General features: G+C 35.9%; 3 protein-coding genes across 11 annotated transcripts in view; 2 read left to right on the top strand and 1 right to left on the bottom strand.

Annotated features, from left to right (window-relative positions):
* Positions 1–4,867, top strand: part of CTSS (cathepsin S) — a 32,497-nt gene extending 27,630 nt beyond the window's left edge. Inside the window, exon 8 of the mRNA XM_079107727.1 lies at positions 4,442–4,867. Within this exon, the coding sequence (XP_078963853.1) occupies positions 4,442–4,541 (100 nt within the window). The 3' untranslated portion in view covers positions 4,542–4,867. The remainder of the gene's footprint in view (positions 1–4,441) is intronic.
* LOC306642234 (uncharacterized protein) overlaps positions 1–18,900 on the bottom strand; it is a gene marked incomplete at its 5' end in the record, with an annotated part of 157,587 nt that overhangs the window by 21,888 nt on the left and 116,799 nt on the right. The window contains 2 exons of one of the 6 annotated variants that reach the window (XR_013758441.1): positions 6,835–8,137; positions 11,250–11,415. Coding sequence is in view for 2 of the 6 variants with exons in the window: in XM_079107850.1 (XP_078963976.1) it covers positions 7,749–8,137; positions 11,250–11,415 (555 nt within the window). Of the gene's footprint in view, positions 1–2,038; positions 4,431–6,569; positions 8,138–11,249; positions 11,416–12,923; positions 12,990–18,900 lie in introns of those variants that run through there. The other 5 variants (XM_079107850.1, XR_013758440.1, XM_079107851.1 and 2 more) reach the window with 5 other exon arrangements.
* Positions 11,421–18,900, top strand: part of HORMAD1 (HORMA domain containing 1) — a 29,604-nt gene continuing 22,124 nt past the window's right edge. For all 4 annotated transcript variants that reach the window (XM_079107578.1, XM_079107577.1, XM_079107576.1 and 1 more), the window contains exons 1-5: positions 11,421–11,477; positions 12,682–12,741; positions 13,527–13,671; positions 15,379–15,442; positions 16,453–16,489. In XM_079107578.1, the coding sequence (XP_078963704.1) occupies positions 12,709–12,741; positions 13,527–13,671; positions 15,379–15,442; positions 16,453–16,489 (279 nt within the window). In that variant the 5' untranslated portion in view covers positions 11,421–11,477; positions 12,682–12,708. The remainder of the gene's footprint in view (positions 11,478–12,681; positions 12,742–13,526; positions 13,672–15,378; positions 15,443–16,452; positions 16,490–18,900) is intronic.

Genomic DNA, 18,900 nt, shown 5'->3' with positions numbered 1-18,900 from the left:
AAATATCCAAGATATAGGTTTAAATAGAAAAATATAATTTTAAGTATTAAGTTTAAAATAGTAAATCCAACTTCTCTCATGAATCTTACACTAAGCTATTTAGTGTAATTTGATTATACCAAATGGTTGTCTATATATTTTCAAAATTGTCCTTAAATAGTTATTACTTTGAAAATGAAAAAAAATTTTTAAATCCTATTTATTCTTCAAAACTTAACTCAAATGCTACCTCCTCCATACCCCATTCATTAACTCAGAATTGCTTCTCCAATTTACAATTTATTGCTTGCTTGCTTGCTTTTTTTTTTATTTTTTGCAGGGGCAGTACCAGGGATTGAACCCAGGGGTCCTTATCCACTAAGCCACATCCCACCCCTTTTTTCTATTTTATTTAGACAGGGTCTTGCTAAGTTGCTTAGGGCCTAGCTAAGTTGCTATGGCTGGCTTTGAACTTGCAATCCTTCTGCCTCAGCCTTCTGAGCCAGTGGGATTACAGATGTGTACCCCCATGCCCAGCTGCTTCTCCAATTTCTAAGTTTCAGCAATAATGCTTTGCAAATTCTATTACAGTATTTAATGTATGTACCTTGTATTGTAACCACTTCTCTAAATTATGCTTCATTCACTAGAACGTACATTTCTTTTTTTCCCCTCCCTTGGGGAAAAGAAAAGTTTATTCTTATCTCTACCTAGTTCAACACTCTTGGATCTTCAAACTTTGTGATCATATTCACCAAACATTAACCATACCTTCCAACTAAAATTAAGGGTATAACATGTGCCAAGCACTGTTACACACAAATGGAAAAGATATTTAGGGGGAAAGAAGCTCAGTCTTTCCTCTGAAATCACAGTTAGAAGTCTGTAACTTGTGGCATGCACAGCTGTCGTTTTAGCCAGACCGTAGTTGTGATTGCTCTGTTAGCTCATGATCACTCTTCTGAACATGAGCCATTTGTAGATACCACTAGATACCTTTATCCTGTGTGTTCCCTAGAAGGGTCAAATATGTCTAGAGAGCTGAGGTCTTAAAAGCATGAGTAGACATTATACATAGGCACAGTGGGCTCCAGAATAATGAGCTTGATGAACTCTTAGGCTCTTCATCATACATGTCTAACCCAATGAAGGATGGAAGGCTTTCCCCACTCACACCACCTACTGAAAAACAAGTTATAATAACATAATTAGCATTTTATAAACGAATCATTTTAATTACGTGGCTTTGTTTAATCCACAAAATCAAGTTCACAGATCTTACTAGTCTGTTTTCCCTCACCATGTGGCTTAACATATTTTCTAAAATCTTCCATGTTTTAAGAAAAACATATTCAACATTTTTGGCAACCCAGAACGTACACTTCTTAAAGATAGGAATGTATTTTGCTCATTTTTGCATCTTCACTCATACATTGATTCTGCAAATAAATACTCAGTACCTATCATGTTCTTAACCAGGAACTGGGTATTTGGCAATAAGAAATACAGCTTATCTACCATCCCTCACAGTACTTATAATCTAAGAGTCAAGAAATACGTACATGTACAGATCATTGCAATAGAATGTAACAAATGTTAAAACAGGGGTATGCACTGGTTACTAAGGAAGCATAAAAAAAGATTAGTAAGACTAGCCTAGGTAATCATCAAGGTCTTTTACCTAGGTTATTTGACTAAATATTGAGGGACAAGAAGTGTTAAACAAGTGCACAATGGCAATCAGAGCAGAGAAAGCTAAATGTGCAAGAGAAGAAAGACATAGTAGATGAATTAAGGAAACTGCATGTACTTTTCTAAAGGATGTGATATTAGGTGCCTGTTAGAGAGATGCAATATACACAGGGACCAAACAATGAAAAGTCCACAATTCTTGCTGACACTATGTCCTAATAAGAAGAGACTGAATGTGCACAAGAATTCCAGGCCCCAAAAAGGATACGTTTGAACAAATTCTCTTAGATCTCTTAAGATTGAATTTTGTTCATTCCCAATTAATAAAAATAACTTGAAAGAACTGAAATGAACATTTGGAGCATACCTTGTTGAGTTTTGAAGGTAAGAAAATGCTTGTCCTCAGGCTTGGCACAGTGGTACATACCTATAATTCCAGTCATTCTGGAAGCTGAGGCAGGAGGATTGCCAAATTCAAAGCCAACCTCAGCAATTTAGTGAGGCCTTATACAACTTAGTGAGACCCTGTCTCAAAATAAAGAATTAGAAGGTCTATGGATATGGCTCAGTGGTAAAGCATCCCTTGGTTCCAATCCCCAATGCCCACCCCCCAAAAGTCTAATAGACATATAAACCAGTAATATAGTTGTTTGTTATCATCATAATTGTATGTGCTATATAATTTGTTTGTGTGGTGATGGGGTGCTGGTGATCAATCCTAGAGCCTCATACATGCTAGGTAAATGTTCTACCACTGAGCTAAATTCCCAACCCTGTGCTGTTTTCATACAAGTGGCAGTATAGAAGGTTTGTTTACACTAGCATCACCACAAACACATAATGCCTTGTGCTACAACAATATGAGAGCTACAACATCACTGGGTGATAGAATTTTGCAGCTCGTTACAATCTTATGTGACCACCTTTGTATATGTGGTCCATTGCTCATTGAAACATTTTTATGTGGCATATGACCATAACAGTATATACTAGTTTTCACTACCAGAATGCAGGTCCAAACTCAGATCATATGAAGTGATTTATTTTACATAGTTTTAAAGGCAGCAAATAGTAAGGCACGAATTACATAAGATCCTGAATGTTCAGGTCTCAATTTCATTCCCTATACTACTTCATTCACAGTGGTAATACAGGGATAGGGATTGTATAGTTAGACTTGACTTTGGAATAAAACAACTAAAGATTTGAACCCTGGCTTCACAATTTACCATCTATGTGACTTTTGGCAAGTGATGATACTTCACAGGATGTTGATTAAATGCTATAACTTGGGCAGAATAAATGCATAAAATTGAGAAAATGCCTAATGTATTGGGAAAGCAGCAAGAAATTTAGTTGAAATGAAAATTGGATATCATCAATGAAAGAGTTGGGAGGGGGATAGAAAGTTGATTTGGGGCCATGTTGTGAATAGCTTAGAATAGCAAACTGAGAAACTTCAATTCTGTAGGCAAGGGAAGCTATTGCAAACTTTTTGCTCAGGGATTCAAGGAAGATCATGCTTTTATATGCAGAGGAGACTAAGAAGTGCTGCTTTATTGCTGAAAGACAAGCAGCATAATTTAAAGGAACTGTACCTTAAGAGGTTTTAAATATCCTTTGTATCAGTCTTCACTGGACACTTTTCAGGTCTTATTTTTAATCTCTGTATCATTTAATACAGTAGCCTATTCCCACCTCAATTCTCTCTTGGCTTTAAGACATTACTATGTCCTGATATTTTTGGTCTCTCTGTTTATTCCTTCTCAAATACTTTCATGGGCTCCTTTTTTTTTTCCTTCTTCTTCTTCCTTTTACTTATTTGTCATGCCCTCCTTAAAAACCTTTAATGGTTTTACACTAAAAATCTTTTACACTAAAATTCAAACCCCATTGTCACCGCTTGTAAATGAATGCATTATTCAATATCTACTTTGATAAGCAAAAGCAGTAACAAGAAACTCTTGCCAAGATAGTATTAATATCAATAGCCACAATTTATTGGAATTCTTACTCTGGGCCAGATTATATTTTTGTTCACACATGCCAATTTAAAAATTGGTATCTTTATGTCAATCTGCAAAAAAAAATTTAAATCCTCTGTCTCCATGGAACCAAAAAGTGAGTGAACCACTGGTTTCCTCTAACCATTAACTGATTTATAAATTCTCTCTGCAAATCTCTAATTTAGGCAACAAACTTCTGCTTGAACAAGTGCCAGGGAGCTCACCTTCTCATAGAGTAGCATATCACTTTTTATAGCTTTACTTATGATAAAGTCTTATCTCACATTCACTTCCAGACCAAAAAAGCTCTTTCAGAATTGCACTGTTTATCTTTTACTTTAGAATTCCCTGTCCTGACATTTTTACAGTATTTGCTGAAAAGTATTTCTTAAAAGACATTCTCCAGATGAATTTCAATTTGATAGAAAATCATCACCCATGATCCTACTATACAAATTTAGAGACTAAGCCTTATAAAGGATAATAATACTCTTTTCCTACAGAAGGCATATTTACAAAGTAGGATGAAACTTTTATCATTTTCCTTAATTATTAAGTCTATCCAACACTGTAGAATTAAAGCCTTCCAAACTATCATTTGAAAATTGCCTAATATCTCAGGGGAAATTATTATATTATTTCATCCTAATTGTCTTATACTTTTTCACATATAATCATTTTAGGATAAAGACAATCAGATAAAAAGTTGATAATATGATTTGATTGTTTTCATTTGTAATTTTGTGTCATTTCTTTTTCTAAAGCTGGGGCCTCTACTTCGGTGAACAAGGATATATTCGGATGGCAAGAAATAGTAAAAATCATTGTGGGATTGCCAGTTATTCCTCTTACCCAGAAATTTAGAGGATCTCTTCGTTTTATAACAAGTGAAGAAGATGAAATGCTTTCTCTTAATCTTGCCTGCTGTAGAGATAAAGATGAAATGTACCATCATCAATATATATTTACCATTACTAATTAGAACAGTTTGCTTTTTCACTTTATAAAGTTTTGCAGGTTTCTGAAGAAAGTTTGTAAAGTAAATGAATGTCACTGTATGAGAATTGATCCACCAAGGACAATCTGTTAAGTTTGTCCTTGTTTTATTTTGCACTCTTTGTTTTTTTTCTTTTAACAGTCTTTTAAAACTTGATGGTCTAAAAATGCTTAATAAATCTATTTCAAATTTCTATCACTGCCACATGTCATTTTATTTATTTATTTTTATTTTTTAAGATGGGATCTCAGTATGTTGCCTAGACTGGCTTCAAACTCCTGGGTTTAAGTGATCTTCCTGCCTCAGACTCCAAAGTAGCTGGGATTATAGACATGTGCCACTATGCCTGGCTTCACTACATATCATTCTTTTCAAGTTATTCTTAGCTAATTATCATACTCTATCATGGGAATGTTAATTGTGGTATGCTGGTGATGGGTTATGCCAACTTCCATAAAAGAGAATATTAGGTTACAAATATCCTGAGGGCTCAAATTATTATCTCTGCATATAACAGGATTCAATAAATTTTTAGGAATTAAATGATATTAAAGAAGACAAATACTTAAAAGATAGTCTGTTTTCAAGCACTTCAAAAGATCAACAATTTAATATAACAATTCAAATAATTTTTATCTAGTCATCAATTAGCTGACCAAGACCGTCTTTTGGTAAATAATTGAGCCAATGTGAAAAAAATAACCAAATTGCATTTCTTTAAAAATATTCTATCATTCATATTTTTATCTAAGTTGATGAATCTTCTTCACAACTCTCTAGACTAACAGGTGGGTTCTGAACAGGCAGCAGAGTGTGGCTAAGTTACTTATGGTCCCGCTAAGTTGCTGAGTCTGGACTTGGACTTGGAATTCTCCTGCCTCAACCTTCTCAGTCAGATATACAGGCATGTACCACCGTACTCGGTTCTGTTGTGCCCAGTGGCTCGAGACCCCACAAAGACCACCAGAGACCACGATCAATGCAAGCAACAAAGAGTCATTTATTAGCAAGCTCGAGCCTGGTCCTCCACGCACTCGGTAACCAGTGACGCTAAGAGGCCCTGAGCCTTTGTTCAGCAGGCTTTTATAATGAAAGGCAAACAGTTTTACAGTGTTCTTTTTAATTGGTTAACATTTGAACAGCTAAACATTAGTCCTCCTCTGGTTGGGTCCTGCCAATCTATTTGATTCTCATTGGGTCCCACCAGAACTGAACAGTCCTAGAGGAAGAAGGGAGGAGGGAAGGGGTGAACTGTGCAGGAGATGAGTTGCAGTTAGGCCCCCCTGTCCTTGATAGATAAGGTTTCTAGGCAGCTGCACATTTCTCAGGCAAATATTTCTTAACAACCTCGATAAGCATGGGGGCCCAGCAGTCCTGTTTGTGCTGTATTGGCTTTTGAGGGAGCAGTCGCAACTGCCTGCATCCTGGTAATTAAGACAGCTAGCTGCACAGATATCACCCTGTTCTCAACAGTTCTTCCTTTAATTTTTGAAACACTTCTAATTTAGGCCCATTGTAAGTGTTGTTCTCTCTGTCCAAAATACTTCTGCCACCATCTCCCTTCCCTTCTCCATCTTCTTCTAATAACTCCTACTTATCCTCTGGTTGTAACTCAAATGTCATTTCCTTAGAGAAGACTTTCATGACTCATCTTCCCATCTAAAGTTAGTTTTTGTAACTTTGACTTTCTCAATGAATTCAGTGCTTTTTTTCCCATACACCTATCAGGTTGTAATTATTTATGTATTTATGCCTTATTTATATAACATTGATCTCCTTCACTAGACTGTAAACCCAGTGGGAACAGAAACCATGAGTCTTGTTTACCACTTTGTACGTAGATCACAGCATACTGCCTGCTTTAAAGTATTCGATTGTTGTGGTGGGGTTATCATTCAGTGGTAGAGTGCTTGCTTTTGCTTAAGTCCCAGCATCACAAGAAAAAAAAATAAACAGTCAACCACTATTAATTGAAATAATGAATGAATGTAAATCAATGACCAGCATATTATAAGGGTTAGAAGTCAAAATGTCCTAATAGTTCTTTCATAATAATGGAAATCTAAATATTAGATACTATTTTTAAACTCCTTTTAAAATTATTATTATGCAGAACTTTTCTCTTGGGCTTGGTATGTTGCTCAGTAGTAGAGCACTTACCTCAAGCATGCACAAGGCTCTGGGTTTGTTTATCACAGTAAAAAATAAATAGAAAATAAAACTTGTCTCTCCTACTCTCTCCCTGGTCCCTTGGAGACCTGTACTTTGATCTGAATTTTGTTCCTTTCTTTTCTTTTTTTTTTTTTCAAACTGTATCCAGCTTTATTAAAGAAACTTTCCATAAACAATCATGGTATTTCAGGCAGGATATGGGCAGACAATCGTTAACAGTATACAACAACTTTCAAACTCCTTTCTTCGATGGACTACCAAAATCAGAAAGCCACTATAAAACCCAATGAAATCTTCATTTGATGCTCTGGATAGGGAAAGTTTAGAGTGAGGGTTGGCATTTCACATTTAGCATGTTGTTTAACAACTTTTCACAAGCTGACCCCAACTTTCAGTAAATGAAATGAAAATGGCAAAAATTATTAATCTGAAGATCCACAATCTAGAAAAGGAACTGTTGCTCTTCTGAGGGACAATGTCTCAGTGATGACACTGGGAAGTCCAGATTTCCAACACACTGGTAAAAACCAATTGTTGGGAGACAGGTCCCAACAGGTCTGAGTTTAGGGAGTTAAGTCTATGCCAATGGCCGAGAAGGAGAAGAGAACATAAGATGAATTTGAGTTTTTCCATACCACAGGCATTTGTGCCAAGGTGGCTATGTGTGCCAACATCAGGGAATCCCTCCTCTTGGGAGCCAAGAGGAAGTCTCTCAAAACTAGCAGGGGAAGGTGTTTCCCCCCCCCAGCAATCCATCTTTGGAGACATTCTACTAGTGATGTACGCTGCTTCCCCTGAAAACAATAATGAAGTGTTCTGTGTGCTAACAAACTTGATAAAAAAAATAGTATTTCAAACTGTACAGTCACCAGAAGTACACAGTTATCAAAAATGCACACACTTCACTTGGCATCTCTAGCACCTTCAGTTTTCTGTGCCTGGTCTCTTTTGGCATCTCCATTTTCTGCAGGGTTATTCCCATCCTTGTCAGCGTTGCCTTTTCCCTTTTTCCCTTTGGGTACCTTCTTCTCCCTTCTTTGCAGTGGCCTTTTTAGGCTTGGGCTCTGGATTTGGAGGAGCAGGTTTAGCAGACAACCTTGATGATCTTCTCTGTGGTTCAGACTTTCTCTTGGGCATGGTGGCGATGGTGGTGGCACGCAGGCGCTGGACGCGGGGATGCAGTGGCACGCGGCTTTAGTTGGTCCGGGGGTCGTTCTCGCCTCTTCTTCTTCACACTGCTCCTGTTCCTTTCTTTTCTGCTTCACTGAGATAAAGATAACTAATGATATTGCTTAAATAAAATGGTAAGAGAAAATTATATAACAGTCAAGTCACTATCGGTTCTTGAATGTTTTTAAAATTTGATTATTTCATAGTATAGCTATTATATTCACATGGCTCAAAAATTAAAAGTATATAATAGTTAATTCTCATTATTTGCACTAGTCATGGTCTAGAAAATAACCATGAACACTGAATTAGCAAATACTGAACTATTATTTCAAGGAATAATACAGGGATAGGTTCTCATGGGCTTCTGGTCACCACATTTTCATCAACTGAATCAGTATCCAACCTTATTTTGTGTGTGTTTCTATTTAAAAACAATATATTTAATACGTATTGTTCATTAATATTGAATTCACAGTCAAATGCTCTATAACTCATGCCTAAACTAACCTTATCTAACACGTGTTTTCTCTGTAAGGCACATCGCAACCTCCTTACAATTAAGAAAATTACCCAGCACAAAACTATTTTAAACAGCAAAATATCACACACATACACAAACACACACACATGATGCACGAAGCACAAAAATACAAAATGTGTGGCACTAACTGGCACTCAGAAAAGATGCTTGTTTACAGTAAGAGCTGAAACAAGAAGGGCAGAGTATAATCATGTTAAACCTTATGTTGTGTGAGATTCATGTAGTTAGACTCAATTTTTTCGCTGTTCTGAACATGTCTGCAAGTGATGAAAAAGTCATTGAATTTATTACTAATTTGGGGCTTATAAATAAATTTAATAAGTGGGTAAATTCACAAATATGAGATTTGTGAATGATATGGATTGTCTGTGTTTCTGTGTGTGGGGGTATGCATAAAAGAAAGTGAAAAATCTGGGGCTGGGATTGTGGCTCAGTGGTACAGTGCTCACCTAGCATGTGTGAGGCACTGGGTTTGATTCTCAGTACTACATACAATATAAATAAAGATATCTTGTCCACCTACAACTAAAAATATTTTTTAAAAAAAGAAAAGGTGAAAGATCTCTATCCCACTACTTTCCCTTATAGACTCAGATCCCTACGCCTTAGAAGTAACCACTGCTATTAGTTTTTCTATAGATTTCTAGAATTTCTTATGTGTATTCAACCAAATTTTAACATGTTACATTTTTTTAAAAAATATTTTTTAGTTGTAGATAGATGCAATACCTTTATTATATTTGTTTTATTTTTATGTGTTGCCGGGATCAAACCCAGTGCCTCACACATGCTAGGTAAGCACTCTACCACTAACTGAGCCACATCCCTGGGCCTTAACATGTTATAAACACTAATTTCAAATAGCAAATGAGGAGGTGATCCATAATTAATAGATGTATGTGCACCTTGCCAGTGCTTGTATAAAACAACCAAGAATTTACTGATTTCTATACAGTAGAAATGTTATGTTCAATACAGTGCCTAGAAGTCATTAAAGAACTCAGAGGCACGTTCAACATGGTACTATAATTAAAACTATGCATAATGGACAGTTGTTTATTGCATGATGTATAAGCGTATTATAAGTTTATTGTATGATGTCCCATTCTGTTAACCAATATTTTTAAAATTAGTAATCTTTTCAAATCAACAATAATTATTTTGGCTGTTTCTTCTGGAATTCATCTTCAGGTTTCATATATATACATATATATATAAACATTTTTTGACTCTTGGTTTTATACAGTATGTGTAGACTTACTCTATGATAACTGAAGTTTCAGATATCTTGCACTAATATTACCCATTTCGACACTCTCATCCTCAAAAATAGTTAATGATATAAAAATCAGTAAATCGTGATTGTATTGTTATGATTCTGTGAATGATGTCTGAACTGTTTTTCCTTTTTTCTATAGTTATTAATGAAAACTATAAATAAATTTAATATGCAGCACTATATCTTAAATTTAATATGACATCTTTAGATGGTGTAGTGGCCCCCTCTGATAACATCAAAGTTTGTTGTGATCTTGGGAAATCAAATTTGCCTGAATCTGTTTTATCATTTTTAAAAGAGGTTTAATTCCTAGTAGGGGTAGGGTAGAAGAAAAGAGGGGTAAAAGAAGTAAGGAAGGCAGGTAGGAAGGGAAAAAAAGGAACAAAGAGGAAAAGAATAAATTAGGGGCTGGGGTTGTAGCTCAGTGGTAGAATTCTTGCCTAGCATGTGTGAGGCACGGGGTTGGATTCTCAGCACCACATATAAATAAATAAATAAATAAATGAAATAAAGGTCCATCAACAACTAAAAAAATAATAATAAATAAAAATTAAAAAAAGAATAAATTAGGACAATACCAGTGTCTTCCTCACAAGGTTCTTGTAACAAGCAAGGTTAAGAATAGGATAGTGACCATTAAAACTTTTCGTAAACTTTAAATGTGAAAGAAATGCTGGGCATAATGGTAATCCCTCAAGAGGCTGTGATAGAATGACCTCGAATTCAAAGTCAGCCTCATCAATTTAGCGGGGCCCTAAGCAACTCAGCGAGACCCCTTTTCAAAACAAAAAATAAAAACGGACTGGAGATGTGGCTCAGTGGTTAAGCACCCCTGGGTTCAATCCCTGGTACCAAATACATAAATAAATGAGAGAAATATAAGGCAAAATAATTATTTGACCAAGGTCTTCACTACTTTTGATCCTGAAAATAAGATTCTAGTCTTCTTTCCCTAATTAAATGACTATGTACACATCTTTTCATGTTTGAGGTGCTCACTTCCTCCATAATGAAGACATCAAAATTTATGAAAAATCATGATGTTTATAATACCAACACAATTTATTTGGATATGTAGCAATTTGAAAGTAAGTAGCTTGTACTACTGGAAAGTCTCCAATTACCTGTTCTGACTTTATTTTGTTTCTAAATGAGACACAGATTATGTCAAATGCTATCCATCGTCCTCAGAGTTATAACACGGTAGAAATAATCTAAGTAAGGCAATTGTTTTCCTGAAGACACAAGAAACCGAAAGGTGGAAATGCAATCCGATAACAAAATCAACTCAGAAAACAATCAGAAATGGAGAGGATGAATTAAACCGTAGCTTAAACGGGATCACTTTGACCACTGCATTAAAGCTATGTATATTGGGAAGGCTTTGCACGTGCAATTAGTTAATCTCACCACACTGGTCCCTGGACTTTAGCTGGTGAGACTGAGGTTTGGCGCGGTAGACTTCCTGCTTGCAGAGCTCCCAGAACGCCTTGCGCAACTCTTGGCGGGAAAGGTGACCTCTCTCCGGAGTTTTTGACCCGGCTGGGGTGACCGTTGAAGGAAAGCGCATGCGCATGGGTCAAAGCGCGTGCCGCTTGGTGAAGTTCTGGTTGCCGGCGCCCTACCCTCAGACGTTACGTAATATATATATATATGTATATATGTTTGTTCTTGGTTTTGTTTTTACCTTTTAATCCTTTTTTCCTGTCGCCTTCCGCCTACTTTTAAGTTTCTTGAGGTTTTAATGGCGAAATACTTAGGGAAAAAATGTGTACCTGCTAATTTTTCAGAAGCTGTACCTAAAATAGTGTGAACGCTGGTAGCTGAACTCCACGCTTAATTAGCATAAATTTAAACTTTTCTAGTAAATAGACCCTTCTGTGAAGTTTGGTGATTCTAGTTGAATTGTCTGATAAAGAAAAGTGAAATTGGAACCAAACAAGATTGAAATTTCCATCCTTATGCCAGGATTATAATTGAGAAATCAAAATCAGCCATAAAAATCTAGACTATTTTTCTCTTGCTCTTTTATAGCTATTCCTCAGAGTAGACAATATTTATTTCTAGAGTCCTATTGAAAGAGAGTCACCTATTTCAAATATTTTGAAACTATATATGCATTTTTTAAATTTAAAACTTTAAAGGGTTTCCCAGAGAGTTTTTCATTACCTGATACAACTTTAGCAACATCGTCAATGCTTGAATACTGTACAGTGAAGAAAAATCAGAATTTTTGTACCTTCTTAAAATTTTCTAGTTGGTTCGCTGTGGCGTCTGCCTGTCATCCCAGGTGCCGGAAAGGCTGAGGCAGGAAGATCGCAAGCTCAAGGGCAGCCTAGGCAACTTAGTGAGACTCTGTCTCAAAAATAAAAAGTAAAAAGGCTAAATTTTTTCCTTCTATTTGCCAATCATGACGGTGTATGCCTATAATCCCAGCTACTTGGGAGGCTGAGGCAAAAGGATCATTTCATCCCAGGAGTTCAGAACCATCCTGGGCTACATAGGGAGACGCACCTAAAAACAACAAGCATACAAAAAACACCTAGGTTCTTGGGCTGGGGTGTCACCTGGCAGAGCAAGTGCTTAGCATTCATGAGGCCCTGGTTTCAATACCGAGCACCAAAAAAATTTTAAAAATAAATTATTTTAATAATCCATTTATGTGAGAGTTACTATCAAATGTCTTAAAATGAGGACCTTCTCAAAATCAAAATAGTTATACAACAATATGAATTTCTATGTTTCCTTTTAAGAAATTCTGAAATTTATTCAAATAAAATTCTGACTTAGAATGTAAGAAATAAAAAAAAAATTCTGAAGTTAGTTAATATTTGTGTCACAGGGTTGAATTAAAATATTTTGTCAGAAGATGGCCACTGCACAATTGCAGAGGACTTCCATGGTATGAGTTCTTTTATTTCTATGTGTGGGTATGTGTGTATAAACATAAACACATGGATTTTATTGTTTCTTAAAATCTTAGCTACTTTATTTTTGAAACAGCTTGAGGGTTTAATAATACCAGGAAACCCTGTGTTTTTAGAAGAAATAGGGGTGGGTTTGTGGCTCTGATAGAGCACTCACCTAGCCAGGGTGGGGCCCTGGGTTCAATCCTCACCACCACATAAAAATAAGGTATTTTGTCCACCTACAAATAAAAAAAAAAAAAAAAAAATAGAAGAAATTTAGTAAACTTTTCAACTAATGTAGAATTCTGTGAGATATTTGGTGTATTACATTACATTTTGGCTCAAATTTAATTTATATTAGGTATCAATGAATGCTGTTCAACTGCTTTGATGAAATTATTGTTCATAGCAGTCCACTCCTAGAAAATATTCATGACTCAAATATAAAATTGTCATTTTGAGGATGTATTACAGTTAGCATATGTTAAACCTAGTCAGTGACTAAAGAGAAAACGTTTCTATCCATGTATTATACATTCACATTTAACTTGGAAGGAGATTCTTAAGCACTTTTTGCATGTTACCTTCGCATTGTTACTCTAAAGACATCCTCACATTTTATAAACCTTTCCCAATTTTCTCAGGATTACTAAACACTATGGGGAGGAATTCTTTGGGAGAACATCATGTTTATGCAAAATTAGATTACTCTTAAGTGCAGGGAAGCTTTATTTTTAATAAATGTAAATAAGATGTTTTAATTTCCTTTGAATTGTAGAGTGCATTGGTATTTCCCAGTAAGATATCAACTGAGCAGCAGTCTTTGGTATTAGTGAAGAGACTCTTAGCAGTTTCAGTATCCTGCATCACGTATTTGAGAGGAATATTTCCAGAATGTGCTTATGGAACAAGATATCTAGATGGTAATGTAATATTAAGACTTTCTTTAAAAATGTTGGCTGAGCCTATAATCCTAGCGACTTGGGAGGCTGAAGTAAGAGGATTGTAAGTTTGAGGCCCCCATCAGCAATTCAGCAAGACTCAGCAATTTAGTGAGACACTGTCTCAAAGTTAAAAAATAAAATAAAGAGTGGGGAGCTGGGGATATAGCTCAGTTGGTAGAGTGCTTGCCTTGCAGGCACAAGGCCATGGGTTCAATCCCCAGTACCACAAAAAAAAGAAAAAAAAAAAAAAGAGTGGGGATGTATATCAGTTGTAAAGCACCTCTGGGTGCAATCCCCAGTACCAAAAAGAGAAAGAAAAAGATTTTGTTTTGGTTTGTCTTTTAATTTTTCTTTTTTTTTTTTAGTTATCAATGGATCTGTGTTTGTTTATTTATATGCAGTGCTGAGAATCAAACCTAGTGCCTCACACATGCTAGGCAATCGCTCTGCACTGAGTTACAACCCCAGTCCCCTTGGCTTGCTCTTTAACTAACTTTTTCTTGGTCCTAGGGATTAATCCCAGTGCCTTACACATTCTAAGCAAGCACTTTATCACTGAGCTTCAGCCCCAGTCCTTATAACTGTAACTTCTGATTAGAAATTGTGATTTTAGGGGCTGGGGCTGTAGCTCAGTGGCAGAGTGCTTGCCTAGCATGTGTGAGGCACTGGGTTCGGTTTTCAGCACCACATAAAAATAAATGAATAACATAAAAGGCATTGTGTCTATCTACAGCTAAAAATATTTTTAAAAAACAGAAATTGTGATCTTAGTAGAAGTTTTATTAAATATAATTCACATATCCAACAATTCACAAATTTAAACTGTACAATTTCTTAATTTTAGTATATTCACCAATGTGCAACTATCACCACAGTCAATATTAGAACATCTTCATCACCCTGAAAAGAAACCCCATACCCATTAAGTCCCTATTGTCTTTCCCTCAGCCTTTCCAGTCATAGGCAACCACCAATCTCCTTTCTGTTTCTATGCATTTACTTATTCTAGACATTTCTTATAAAAGGAATCATACAATTTATGGTTCTTTGTGAGTGACTTCTTTCACTTAACCTAATGTTTATGAGGTCCACACATGTTGTAGCATGTGTTAGTACTTTATCCCTCAAGTTCTTGAATAATCTTCCATTATTCAGTGGCTATGTAAGTGGTTATTATAAGTGTCTAAACCATATCAGTTGAACATGTGGGTCGTTTCCCCTCTTTGGTTGTGATTATATAACACCACATTCATGTTCAGGTTTTTATTTGGGCAACTAAATGGTTTTTGTTTTGTTTTTTGCAGCGCAGGGATGAACATACCTCACACATACTAGGCAATTGCTCTGCCATTGAGCTCCAGCCCCAAACCCTCTAAGTGGGTTTTAAAGAAGTATATTCAATACCTTTGAAAGCACTTACTTGTAAAAATTCTCTTCAGTTTCTCAAGTGTAATTTCACCTGACATTACATTTACAGTGATGAAGTAAATAGATAAAAAATATTTTGTCCAGGCGTAGTAATACAAGTCTGGGATACAAGGGATACAAGTCTGTAATCCCAGCAATTTGGAAGGCTGAGGCAGGAGAATCACAAGTTAAAGGTTAGCCTGGTACTATTTTAAGGAAGTAAAAATAACATGCCAGTTTATACTGTAACTCAGTTTATTTCACTGTTTTTGTATTTAGATCTTTGTGTCAAAATTCTGAGAGAAGATAAAAATTGTCCAGGATCTACACAGTTAGTGAAGTGGTAAGTCAAAAAAAAAAAAAAAAAAATTCCTCAAGATAGAAAATTCTGATTTTTCTAAATTACATTTTTTTGTACACTGAATACCTTTCACTGTTTAACTAAATTTTAGTGATTCATCTGTTAACACTGGATATCATTTTTCAAAAAAATTTTTGTAGTTGTAGATGAACAGAATGCTTTTATTTTATTTACTTTTATGTGATGCTAAGGATTGAACCCAGTGCCTCATACATGCTAGGCAAGTGCTCTGCCACTGAGCTACAACCCCAGCCCCAACACTGGCTATCACTTTTGCAGATCTTTGGATTTATGCAATGAATTTTTCCTTTATTTCATGCCTCAAATGAGTAGGCTTTATTTTTCCGTTATTGCTTCTCACAAATAGCTGTCAGATAGTTTATAGTTTCCTTCCATCTCCATCATCATTTTATATTTCTGCTATATTGTTTCTTATGTTATCTTGATTTTTTGTTTTTGTTTTGTTTTGTTTTTTCTTTTTGGTACCAAGTATTGAACCTAGGGGCTCTTAATAACTGAGCCACATCCTCAGCCTTTTATATTTTTTGTTTTGAGACAGGATCTTGCTAAATTACTGAGACTGGTCTTGAACTTGCAGTCTTCCTGCCTCCAGCCTCCTGAATCACTGAGATTACAGGCACCCACCCAGCTTCTAATTTTGTTTTAACCTAGTTGATAAGAAGGGTGCTTTGCTAGGCACAGTGACATACACGGCTGATCCCAGCGACTCTAGAGGATTGCAAGTTCAAGACCAGCCTCAGCAATTTAGTGAGAACCTGTCTCAAAATAAAAAAATATAAAGGCCTAGAGATGTAAGTTAGTGGCAAAGATGTAAGTTAGTGGATTCAATCCTCAATACCAAAAAAAAAAGAGGGAGGAGTACTTTAATAAGAAATTTGGTCATTATTTAGTAATGAGATAACAGAGATTTAAGCAAAGATCTACTATCTGGAAATGCATTTAATCTAAAAATGAATCTTTGGCTTTTTTAGGATGCTAGGATGCTATGATGCTTTACAGAAAAAATATGTAAGTCTTTCAGTATAACTTTATTTCTATACTTTATATTCTACAAATTTAATAGGAATTGCCATGTAGTGAAACAAATTAATTTGGGCATAGGCCAGTTAGAGTTACTAAAAAGTTTGAACTTTTGAATATTTTAAAGCCTAATCTCCAACTTAAGTCTAATGCCATTAAGACTAAACAAATTTTACCAAGCTAGTTTTTGTTAATTAATATTTATTGGTAATAATAGCACAAACTAACTTTAAAAGATTAATGAACTAATAGTTCATTTATTAGTTTCACATGCATTTTACAATCTTTTTTTACATTAATATATGTTATGGGGCACAACTTAAGGACAGACTGATCACCACTGAGAAGTCCAAATTTGAGAGTCTTTATTAAGCCGGCCACTGACTGTCTCACACAATGCCCCCAAAAAATGGCTATTGGGAGAATAGCTCCAACCATAGGATTGTAGGGGTTCTTATACCAAAAATCACATCAATCATAAGTGTCTGTTGCTATGATTCAAAATTACAAACTAACATCATGAGATCAACAGGAGGGAGAAGTGGGTCAAAATGATCCTTACCTAGGGACAAACTAAAGAATGGTTGCTAACATCCACACAGTCACTGGTCACATGGTACATTGTTTAGAAGCAATAGGAATCAAAAAAGAGCAATTCTTCTTTACATAGGAATTGTCTTTCTGTATTGTTTAAACATGTCACACTAAGTGATGATTTTTTTTGGGGGGGGGTTCCCATGGGAGAAGCTAAGCAATTGTTGATGGGTACAGAGGTGGGGTGTTCCCATGGAAGAAGCTTATTTCCTACATAACATGGAGTCTCAGAGCAAAATGGAGTTTGTCTGGCCTATAACATTCTCATGGAGCCCGATCTGTCAACCCATCACAATAAATTATTTCTTTTTTTAATTTTTATTTTTACAGACTGCATTTTGATTCATTGTACACAAATGGGGTATAACTTCATTTCTATGGTTCTACACAATGTAGACTCACATCATTCATGTAATCATAAATATATATAGGGTAATAATGTCTATCACATTCTACTATCTTTCCTTCCTCCACCCCCTCCCACCCCATTTTCCTCTACACCATCCAAAGTTCCTTCATTCTTCTTTCTCTACCCCCTCCACGCCCCCCCTCGTTATGTATCGTCATCCACTTATCAGAGAAAACATTCAGCCTTTGGTTTTTTTGGCTTGGCCTATTTCACTTAGCATGATATTCTCCAACTCCATCCATTTACCAGCAAATGCCATAATTTTATTCTTCTTTATGGCTGAGTAATAGTCCATTGTGTATATATACCACAGTTTCTTTATCCATTCATCAATTAAAGGGCATCTTGGTTGGTTCCACAATTTAGCTATTGTGAATTGAGCAGCTATGAACATTGATGTGGCTGTGTCACTATGGTATGCTGGTTTTAACATACCTTTCGCTATAACCTGAGGAGTGGGCTAGCTGGGTCAAATGGTGGGCCCATTCCAAGTTTTTTGAGGAATCTCCATACTGCTTTCCAGAGTAGCTATACCTATTTGCAACTCCACCAGCAACGTATGAGTGTGCCTTTTTCCCCACATCCATGCCAACACTTATTATTGCTTGTGTTCTTGATAATAGCCATTCTATTTGGAGTTAGATGAAATTGGAGGGTGGTGTTAATATGCATTTCTCTAATTACTAGGGATGATGAGCACTTTTTCATATATTTGTTGATCACCAGTGTATCTTCTGTGAAGTGTCTGCCCATTTCCTTAGCCCATTTATTGATTGGGTTCTTTGTATTTTGGGTGTAAAGTTTTTAAGTTCTTTATAAACTTTGGAGATGAGTGCTCTGTCTGAAGTGTATGTGGAAAAGATTTTCTCTCACTCTGTGGCTCTCTTTTCACATTATTGACTTTTCCTTTGCTGAGAAAAAGCTTTTTAGTTTGAATCTATCTCATTTATTGATTCTTGCTTTTATTTTTTGCTCTTTGGGGGTCTTGTTAAGGAAGTCTGGTCCTAAGTCAATGTGATGAAGATTCGGGCCTACTGTTTCTTCTGTTTGGTGAAGGGTCTCAGGTCTAATTCCTAGATCCTTGATCCATTTTGAATTGAGTTTTGTACAGAGTGAGAGACAGGGGTTAAATTTCATTTTACTGCATAAGGATTTCCAGTTTTACCAGCACCATTTGTTGAAGAGGCTATCTTTTCTCCATTGTATGTTTTTGGCACCTTTGTGTAGTATGAGATAACTGTACTTATGTGGGCATGTCTCTGTATCTTCTGTTCTGTACCATTGATCTACCTGTCTATTTTAGTGCCAGTACCATGCTGTTTTTGTTACTGTTGCTCTATAGTAGAGTGTAAGGTCTGGTACTGTGATACCTTCTGCATCAGTCTTCCTGCCCAGG

The sequence above is a fragment of the Sciurus vulgaris genome (genome assembly GCF_902686455.1).
Source record: "Sciurus vulgaris genome assembly, chromosome: 1".
Taxonomy (NCBI): Eukaryota; Metazoa; Chordata; class Mammalia; order Rodentia; family Sciuridae; genus Sciurus; species Sciurus vulgaris.
This window is presented reverse-complemented; position numbering and strand designations above follow the sequence as displayed.